This window comes from Lactuca saligna, chromosome 6 (genome assembly GCF_052625555.1).
Source record: "Lactuca saligna cultivar CGN05327 chromosome 6, ASM5262555v1, whole genome shotgun sequence".
Lineage (NCBI taxonomy): Eukaryota > Viridiplantae > Streptophyta > Magnoliopsida > Asterales > Asteraceae > Lactuca > Lactuca saligna.
The window spans coordinates 151,452,472-151,463,429 of NC_136422.1; the positions used below are offsets into that span (position 1 = coordinate 151,452,472).

The 10,958-nt window shown below is 36.7% G+C and overlaps 1 protein-coding gene across 1 annotated transcript; it reads left to right on the forward strand.

Annotated features, from left to right (window-relative positions):
* The first annotated feature begins 5,789 nt into the window (after positions 1–5,789).
* On the forward strand, positions 5,790–10,306 carry GATA26 (GATA transcription factor 26). Its single transcript, XM_078959781.1, has 8 exons — positions 5,790–6,325; positions 7,158–7,595; positions 8,263–8,659; positions 8,743–8,809; positions 8,903–9,006; positions 9,089–9,266; positions 9,375–9,495; positions 9,813–10,306. The coding sequence occupies exons 1-8, from the start codon at positions 6,286–6,288 to the stop codon at positions 10,103–10,105; spliced, it is 1,638 nt and encodes a 545-aa protein (XP_078815907.1). The 5' UTR covers positions 5,790–6,285; the 3' UTR covers positions 10,106–10,306.
* The last annotated feature ends 652 nt before the right edge of the window (positions 10,307–10,958 follow it).

A 10,958-nucleotide genomic window follows, 5' to 3' on the forward strand; every position in this document is an offset into this window, starting at 1 on the left:
AATTAAATAATCTCATTATTCTTATTATTAATATACTAGAACTTATAATATATTAATAACCGTAAGTGTCTTATTTCTCTCATTATAGTCTATCCAAGTGCAAGATGCCATGCAACCCAAATGGACCATGCCGGGTCGGGTCAAGTCTTACCAATTATAGTTATGGACTTAGACATTAATCCAACAGTTGGAACAACCAAAAAGTCCCACGGAGATCCGAAGCTTTTTAGGATTAGCCGGATATTACCGAAGGTTTATCCAAGGTTTTTCTTTGATCGCTAGTCCATTAACATCTTAGACCCACAAGGGAGATACTTATGCTTGGAGTGATAAGCATAAAGAAGCGTTCGAGAAGCTAAAGAAGAAACTATGCGAGGCACCGATACTTTCTCTACCTGATGGAGTTGAAGACTTTGCTGTTTATAGTGATGCGTCTGGTGTTGGATTGGGTTGTGTTTTGACCCAAAGAGATAAGGTGATCGCGTATGCATCTCGACAGCTGAAAGAGCATGAAAAGAACTACCCGACTCATGATTTTGAGTTGGCAACGGTAGTTTTTGCTCTGAAAATATGGAAGCATTACCTCTATGGCACGAAGTGCAAACTTTTCACTGATCATAAGAGTCTCCAATATCTCTTTAATTAGAAGGAATTGAATATGAGGCAACGGCGTTGGCTAGAATTACTTAAGGACTACGACTGTGAGATACTTTAACACCCTGGTAAAGCAAATGTTGTTGCTGATGCTCTCAGTCGGAAGTCAATCTTGAAAGAAAAAGGCCAAGAGCGTTGAGAATTGAAGTTGTCTCGACTATTTTGGAAAGTATAAAGAAAGCTCAAAGCGAAGCTTCTGAGAAGAATGACCGAAAGGAGGAACGTTTGGGCAAAACGTTGGTGTTCGGTGTAAACAGTCATGGAGTGAAGGTGTTCCAGGATCAGATTTGGATACCTAAGACAGGAGGAGTCAAAGATCTTCTGATGGAAGAAGCTCACAAGACCATGTACTCGATTCATCCTGGTAGCACTAAAATGTATAGGGACCTGAAACCCTACTACTGGTGGCCGACGATGAAGCTTGACATTTCAAAGTATGTGGCGGAGTGTGTGACTTGTGCGAGAGTCAAGACACAACATCAAAAACTGTATGGGAGTTTAGAACCATTGCCTGTACCTATGGGTAAGTGGGAAGACATTGCTATGGATTTTGTCACTAAACTGCCCAGAACAAAGAATGGTCACGACATGATTTGGGTGGTCGTTGATCGATTCACCAAGAGCGCGCATTTCATACCAGCCAAGGAGAAATGGTCTATGGAGAAGCTTGCAAATTCTTATGTGAAGAAAATTGTGAGACTTCACGGTGTTCCGCTAACAATTGTGTCGGATCGTGATAGTCGTTTCACCTCAAGATTTTGGAAAAGTCTACAAGAGGAATTGGGTACCAAGTTGTGTTTAAGTATAGCTTACCATCCGCAGACTGATGGTCAGAGCGAACGAACAATACAAACACTTGAAGATATGCTAAGAGCATGTACCTTAGAATTCCAAGGTAACTGGGATGAACATTTACCTTTGGTAGAATTTTCCTACAATAATAGTTTCCACTCGAGCATTAAGATGGCACCTTATCAAGCTTTGTACGGGCAGAAGTGTCGTACGCCATCTTGTTGGCTTGAGGCTGGGGAAAAACAGTTTATGGGCCCCGATTTGGTTTATCAAACTGCTGAGAAGTTGAAAATAATTAGGGAAAGAATGTTAGCAGCTCAGGATCGTCAAAAGAGTTATGCTGACAACAAGCGAAGACCGAGTGACTTTTGAAGTTGGAGATTCGGTTTTGCTTAAAGTCTCGCCATGGAAGGGACTTATAAGATTTGGTAAAAGGGGAAAATTGAGTCCAAGGTTTATTGGACCGTTTAAAGTTCTTCAGAGGATTGGGAACCAAGCTTACAAGCTCGAACTACCAGAAGAACTAAATGGAATTCATAACACTTTCCATGTGTGTTATTTGAGGAAGTTCACGGGAGAGGTTCCCGACATGATTCCACTTTCGGAGTTAAGAATCGATGAGAACAAAAGGTTGCTTGAAGAACCAGCGGCAATCATTGACCGAAAGACTAAGAAATTGTGAAGTAAGATGGTTAAGTTAGTGCTTTTCCGATGGAAACACACGAATGGGCTGAATCTCACCTGGGAGACGGAGAGTGACATGATGGGTCGCTATCCGCATTTGTTTGCTGATGTGTGATTCCGGGGACGGAATCATTCTAAGGTGAGGAGAATTGTAACGCCCGTTTTCTGGGCTTGCCATTTTTAGTAATGTAATAGTCTAGGTTAACCTTTGTAACCCCAATTTGAAATAATAAGAACGTATTATTTGAGTATTATGTGTTTTGTGCTTAATTGCTTAATTATGTGATATAATTAATTAAGAATAACATGAGCATCAAAATTTAAGTGTAAAATAAACTTGATATCTTTGGATAATGTTGTATTAGTTGAAATGAGGTTTCCGAATATATAAAGAATGCCGAAATCCGAGTTATAACGAAGAAGTTATGACCTGTCGAAGTTTCGTGACAGAACCAACAACGTTGAACGACGTAAAAAGTGAAATTTACGTTAGAGCGATATTTAGCCTTAGTAATCTAAACGAAAGTCGTAGAGTTCGTTAAACCGAGAGCGTGCATAAAATGTTCACCCAAATCGGACTTCGTATGAGGAAGTTATGATTTTCGAAGTTTCGACGTGACAGTATGCAGCCTGAATACTCGATTTGAGATTGAGCGGTTTTTAGCCGAAACAATCTAAACGAGAATTGAAGATCTCGTTGTTAGTAGCGAAACGATGAAAAGTTAGGCGAGAACGGACGTCGGATGAAGAAGTTATGAATTTATAACGAAGTTTTTCTGTCCCGGCCTCCTAAAAATAAATAATAAAAATAAAAGTCAAAATTAGCCGACGGAGTCTAAATGAAAGTTGTAGAGTATGGTCTGACCTATGGGTGGATATAAATAACGTCGAAAACGGAGCTCGTATGCGAAAGTTACGCAATTTAGAAGTTTGACGAGTCTAATTACGCTAAGCATAATTTGAGTACGCCCAGCGTACTCAGGAGGATGCAACTTGTCTGACCAATACTCGAGTGCCACCAATCGACGCATGCAGTGACGTCAAAATACGCCCAGCGTAATCCCAGACCCCCAGCTTATAAATAGAAACCAAGATCAGCCATTTTCTCTTGTTCAAACTCTTTCCTCTATCTAGTTTTGCCTCGATTTGCGTGCTGTTTGTACCCCAAAGCCCCGGTAATATTCCCGAGCCCCGAAGTAAGATCCGAAGCCCCGAGGATCCCGAAGAGCGTTATTCCCGAGCTAAAGCGCTGCCCGCGAGGAGCCAGTTTTTGTGAAGATCTTCCAGATCTACGGAGAAACACCTCGTTTGCAAGCCGTAGTGCTGCCCGATCATCTCCTGATCATGTGAGTGTGTAGTTATTTTCATTCCATCGCAATATTATGAAGTATTTTATATAAAATATGTGTTATGTGTATATATTTTGTTGTTATACGTGTGAGTGTATATTCACTCTCTTCTATCTTATAGATCTGATTTATTCTCTATGAAATACGTGTTATGTGTGTATGCCTCATCTGTTATGTGGAATATGTGTCGATTAAAGCATGTTATACAGGTTTTTAAACAATGTATAAAAAATGTATATTTTTATCTACAAATAAGTTGGGTAGAACATGGGTAGATAATTGGTGAGTAATAAACAGATGAGAGGCCTCAGTGTTATTGGTGTTATTCTAGTCATTCAGCAGAGTATGGATGACGACCACGGACTATTCTAGACTATCTTGTGGAACACTAGCAGGCTCATTACCTGTAGGTGTTGTGAACGACGTGTTCACTGGTGTACTCTATCCCCCACATGGTTGCCTTTAGGACACTTATTGTTGAGGAAGCCCCTCTGCAATAGATAAACATATATCTAGAAAACGGATAACAGGTAGATCCACAGATTACTAAGCATATCATCATCCTACATACCATGATACCGATCTAACAGATCACTACAACATTGTAACATACTATCATATAACAAGAGATCTACTCCAATGGGCTGACCTTGGTGCCTTCTACCCGTAAGTACAGTGAGGAAAACTCACCTTACAGACTGGACAAAAGCTGATGAGGTCCTGACTCCGAAACTCAGCTCTAACCGTCACCTATCCAACCAAATGGCCAATCGAAATCAAAAACCCAAAATACCCTTAGGTCAAACTTGGTCAAACTTATTCAAATTCAAATTCAAATTCAAACTAATCAAATCAGCTGACTCAATTGAGTCAAACCAACCGAGTCAAATCAGCCGAGTCACCACAAAGTGAGTACGTAGGACGTACTCTAAATGTACGTTGGGCGTACTCGAATATTGACCACCATCGGGGTGGTTGACCTCGTATACGATGCGTACTGCAGGTACGCGGGGCGTACTCCCACCTGCCCAATTCTTTCATTAAGAGCTTAATGACTTAAGCTCTCATGTCCATCTTTTAGTTCTATGGCTAAAATACCCTTAAGAGTCATAAAGTTTCCAACTTTATGACTTTGCATGTCCATTAAGTGCTTAACTAAACTTCTTAATCCATTAAGACCTTCTAAATGATGCATATAGAAAAACCAACCATCTGGAACCCATTATTATGACTCAAGACCCCCCCCCCCCCCCCCCACACACACACACACACTTGAAAGGACGACTTAATGGGTCAAGAACATGCTATGATCATGAATCACCATTTTGGGACCAAAAAGTGACCTAAAAGAGCAAGAATCTAGATCTTCATGATAGAGAGGTAAAATTTCAAGCTTTATACCTTCAAGATGTTGCAAACCACGTAGAAATCCTAGATCCAAAGTGCTCTCAACTCCAAGATCTTTTCACCACATTCTTCTTTCTTCAAAACTACTTCAAAACTCTCTTAAAGGCTAAAAAATGGCTCTCCTTCTCTTAGGGTTGCTTATGGGTCCATATCACAGAAGGAGGCTGGGTAAGAAAAGGATATGGGTCCATAAAGATGCTTAAATATGAGCCAAACCCCTAAAAATTATGGTTTGCATGCTTGACACGTACACAATGCATACAGATGTACGCCTAGCATACTAGAGCGCGCTCTAGTATGCTCAACGTGCACACATATGGATGACGTACTCCCCCAAAACCCAACTTTACCATTTTTTTTTTGTGTGTGTGTGTTTTTGTGGCTTAAGTTCAGTGAACATGGATTTGCAATGCTATATGATGATCAACATTTTTTTTTTAAATGCTTTCGTGTATTTTGGGTCATCATTAACAAACATAATTTTGTTTATAATTTGAAACATTTTTGTTTAAAATGATGATATTTTTATCAATAAAGAAAGGTATGATATACCTCTTGTTTATTATTTATTAATGTGACAAAACATCACATCTTTATATAATAAAATCATTTATATTGTACCAAAATAATAGCTACTAGGGTAGTATCTTTTAAGAGAATTGAAATTTTAAAGTTTTAAATTGTACCCAAAATACCTAATAAAAGGCTATTTTTATTTACAGTTTTTGATATAATTTTCTAGTTTTTAACAAAACAAAGAAAAGTCAACATTATTTTCCAATGACTTCATCTAATCTCCATTATGGGTGGTAACATAAAATAATTAAATACATTAATAAATAATAAAAATTAATATAAAAGCAAAAGAAAAAGAAAGCTGAAACATTTACTTCGTATACAATACAAGAAGGGAGAAGAAGTGAGGGTCATACACACACGCACAAAACACAACTTCTCTCTCTTTCTTTCTCTCTCTCCCCTCGCCATTTTCACCTTCCTTTCCCAACCATTTATTAGATTCCTTCCCATAAGTCTCTTCTTTTTCTTCTTCCATTGGATTATTGTGCAGATGCTCATGTTCTTATGAAACAAAGAACCCATCTAAAAATCCTCTTTTTTCCCAATAATTTTGCTTTACTTTATGTGGAGTTTTAAAAGAAATTAAGCCCTCTTTTTCTTCTGGGAGTGTTTCTGGGGATTTCTTCAAATCTTCATAAGAACTCATCTAATACCCAGTTGAATTTTATAAATAATATTTCTGGGTTAAAATATTTGTCGAAAAATATGGCTTTTCTTTGCAGGGATTAGCTCATTTTCATTTTCATTTTCATTTTTCTTTTTCAATTGGGTATTTATTTTGATTTTCTAAGTTTAAGAGAAAAAACAAAATTGTTCAGAGATGGGGAAGCAAGGACCTTGCTATCACTGTGGTGTTACAAGTGAGTTTTTTCGTTTGAAGGAAGTGATTTTTCCCTTTGTTGGGACTTTGATTTACTAAATAAAACTGAGATTTCTTTTGCTGTTTTCTTTGTTTTCTATTTGCTCAGATTAGTTTCTGAGATCGTGCTTGACAATACGCATATGCTCGTTAGGTCTAAAGTTGTATAAAATTACCTGGAAATTTAACAACAATTATTGATAAAATATACGATTGTTATGCTAATTATTGTCTGTTTCTGAGAATTTTTTAAGTTATCATCAGAAATACGATTAATTATTCCAGTCTTTGGCAGCTTCAGATTGCCTTTGAATGTTGAATACGAGAAATGGTAGAAATTTCCAGTCTGATTTATCAGAATTCGATGTTTGACTTCTTGAAAACTTTATTGAAATTACAGAGCAGCCTCCCTTTAAATACCTTCTCGTCTAGACTCTAGTCAATACTTTTATTGCTTGATTTTACTTCAAATTCTAATGTCAACTCCCAATTGAATCCGCTAAATGCACATAACCTGTTTGATAAATTGCCTCTGAATGACTGAACTTGCTTCATTGTTTATCTCGAGCAACCATTCTATCTGTTTTCCAAATTGAAATTCTATCATTCTTTCTGCATTTGATAATTCTAACTAATGCACATTCCCTCACCATGAATACACAACATTACTTTGTTACATTTGGTGTTTTTATGAATCATTTAGCTTATTTAAATCCACAATATGATTTCAAACCAATCATCTTTGTTATTGAATCTATCTGGGATTGTTTCATTAGCTCTTATAAGTTATAATGGGATATAAGTTTTTTTTTAATAGTTTTAAAAAATTACAGGCACCCCACTGTGGCGAAACGGGCCACCCGACAAGCCTATATTGTGCAACGCGTGTGGGTCCCGTTGGAGAACTAAAGGATCACTTGTAAACTACACTCCACTTCATGCAAGATCTGAGCCTGATGATTTTGAGGATCATAGAGTTTCAAGAGTGAAGACTATATCTATTAAGAACAAAGAGGCAAAACTACTTAAAAGAAAACCGAATTATGACAATGTAGTAGGCGGTGGCACCGCTAGCTTTATGCTTGGCAGCGGTAGTGGTGGTGGTAGTGGCGGTGGTGGTAGTGGTGGGGGGTTCGGATACGACCACCATAACCAAGGTTTTCGCAAAGGTTTTGATGAAGACACAAGCAATAGATCAAGCTCTGGCTCTGCTATTTCTAACTCTGATGGCTATATGCAGCTGGGCAGTGCAGATGCTAGTGATTTAACAGGTTTGTTACTTTTTTATTAAAAGATTTTTAGTTTTTTGTTTGTAGAAAACTTATAAAGGTTTGAAAATTTTGCAAATTGATTATAAATTGTTATGTATGACATGACATGAACAGACAATCTTGTACTGTGTTTGGTGTGCATTGGACTAGAACCGAGACTGATGTCAAATAGGACAAAATTTGCATCTTTTTGTTTCACCCATAAAAAGTGGAACAAGATGGGTGGGCGATTCGCTCTAGATCTCTTGTATGTACAAAAGACGTAAATGCCCTTCATATCCTCATCATAAAAAATAGCCCTGCAGAGCTTGTTCCATCAAACAAATGCAGCCGTAAGGCTGCATTTGTTACACGGGACCAGACAAGCTTTCTAGGGCTATTTTTATGACGAGGATACGAAGGGCATTTACGTCTTTTGCACATACAAGAGATCGGGCGCGAGTTGCCTTCCCATCTTGTTTCACTTTTATGGGTGAAACAAAAAGATGCAAATTTTGTCCTATTTGACATCAGTCTTGGTTCTAGTCCAATGCACACCAAACGCAGTACAAGACTGTCTGTTCTTGTCATGTGCCATGTATGGCAAAAAAGAAGCTAATTTAAGGGATGTGTACTTTCAAAGTGGTTATTGCATCTTTAAGATTTATGTTTTCACTTTTTTTTTCAGGCCCATCTCAATCATCAATAGTGTGGGACACAATGGTACCTTCAAGAAAGAGGACATGCATTAACCGCTTAAAACAATCACCCGTTGAAAAACTTACCAAAGATCTACACACCATCTTACATGAACAACAATCTTATTTTTCGGGATCATCAGAAGAAGATTTAATCTTTGAAAGTGACACTCCAATGGTGTCTGTTGAGATTGGACATGGTAGTGTTCTTATGCGTCACCCAAACTCAACAACCCGTGAAGAAGAATCTGAAGCAAGTTCTCTTTCTGTTGATACTAAAAATGAAGCTTATTCACGCATAACTTCCTTTCCTGTATATAATGCTAACAAAAATGGTAACTTTTCAAGTCGCCCTAAAAACCCCATCACTCAAGATCATGCCAATAGGTAATCTTTAAAATTATTTCAATCTTTTAGACAATTTGATCATCTTTTGTTATAAATTTACTTACTTTTGTTATCGATTATAGGGATAATGACGACAAGTTTCAGATACTCATGAACCATAATTCTCCACTTTGCAAAATAGATCTAAAAGTAAGTTGAATTCCGGAATTCTGTAATTTCATGTTTGATTTACAATATTTTCGATACAAAAAACCAAATATTTATAAATCCAACACCTTGCAGGATGTTATAAACTTTGAGGAGTTCACAAATCATATGACGAATGATGAACAACAAAGATTGCTCAAGTATTTAACTCCTGTTGACACTGTTCAACTCCCCAATAGGTTTGAATCTTATCTTGTTAAACTTTAGATTAAAAATAATATCAAAGAGATTGTAAAAAAACATTTATTGTCAAATTTACAGCCTCAAAAGCATGTTTGATAGCCCACAGTTTAAGGAGAACCTATCTTCCTTCCAGAAGCTTCTGGAAGAAGGTGTTTTTGATCTTTCACTGAAAAATGAAAATGGTAGGAGTTTGAAGAAGCTTGCTCTTTGTAATGCAATGAAATCTGAATGGGTGGAGAAATATAATATGGTCCAGGTTTGAATTTGTATAAAAATGAAAACTTTATAAATACCCCATGTTGTAAAAATCGAATCTTTTTGAGTAAATGTTTACTAATTTCATGTTTGTTTTGGTTTCTTGAAGGATGCAAAGTGTAAATATGATAACGGAGGATCTGTAGTTGGTGGAGGGCGTAATGGTATGATACTTGGCCATTCTGTAAATACAAAAAGATTGCGAGATGCCCAATTCCAACCTTATCAAGGTTAGATTTGTCTTTTGCATCTGTTTATAGATTCCCACACAATTGGAATTGGAATTCCGGATTCCATTCCGTGGCGCGTTTGGTTGCCAAATGGATGCAATTCAATTCCATGTTTGATAGAGAGAAAGAATTCAGTTCCATTTTTTCCTTTTCATTAAAAGAACAAAATAATTAATCATGTGAGTTTTTAAAAAGCTCATTATTGCAAGTGATATCTTAAGTTTTTCATTTTGTGGGGTCTCATATCATTTTGTTTATTTTTATATTCAAAAGTAATTGGGACCCACACCAACAAAACCTATGATTGAATCTTTCAGGACCAAAGACAACAATGAAGAGCCCAAAAAGGACATCAATGAAAGCAAGCTATGAACAACAACAAAAGGAGATAATTGACAATGATGCCCCTGGATTCAGTCCAAGAAGCTTATTTGCATTACCACCTGATAACACCTCCCTCATGCTTGATTCCTTCAAATATGCAGATGAAAATTGTGATCAAGATTTATTACTTCATGTCCCTTCACACACATCTTTCCCTCAAGCAGAATTACTCAGGCCAACTTCAACTAGTAGTAGCTCAATATATCAAAACTTTGGTGGGCCCTAACAAACTTTCTAGGGTTTTATTAGCCGACTTCTTGTGACTTTTTTTTTTTTTTTTACTACTTCTACTATGGTAAAAATATCCAAAGACCATTGTAAAACTTTGTAGCCTCTGTATAAGTCCGTTAGCATTGTGGTACTTGAATAACTTGCTATCGTGACTTTGTTGGTTTATATGCTTGGGTGCTACACTACATTTGCAACACCATTTTTTTTTTTTTTTTTTTTTGGCATCAAATCCCAAACATTAAAATGTCTGCAAACTAAGATTTTATCTTTACGCTTTGCTTTGTTTGGGTTCTTTTTGTATGTGATCATCGCCAAAGATTGTAATATAAAAAGGTTAGACTTGATATGCAATTTTGAAATTACTATTATCTATGTGGGACCCGTTGAAAAGTATTGATTAGATCGTAGGGTTCGTAATCCGTTTGTTGATTTGGAAATTAGGGTTTGGTTTAGGTATGTGTTTGGTTTTGTTTTTATGTGGGTAGGATTTAATTGTGGTGTTGACACCTTTGGAAGAGGTAATGACTTTTTGTTGCTTGTTTTTTGTATTTTAGTATTGATTAGGTTATGCCTAAATATTGTGGAGTTGTTAACTTGTTATGCTGATGTTGTTTTCCAATAGTAGGCATTTATAACTTTAATTGGTTATCATAGAGAACTTCATTGTCACACATCTTGTTATTGGTTTTAGAGTCTTTTTTATATATCTTGTATGGATAAAAAGTTTGGTAGATGATGTATGTGTGGAGATCGAAGTATGTGTTGTATATGTAAAGTACGTTTTTTTAGTGTGAGTTAACATATTAAATATGAATAAAAACGGGTTTGGTAAAATGTGTTAGGTAAAA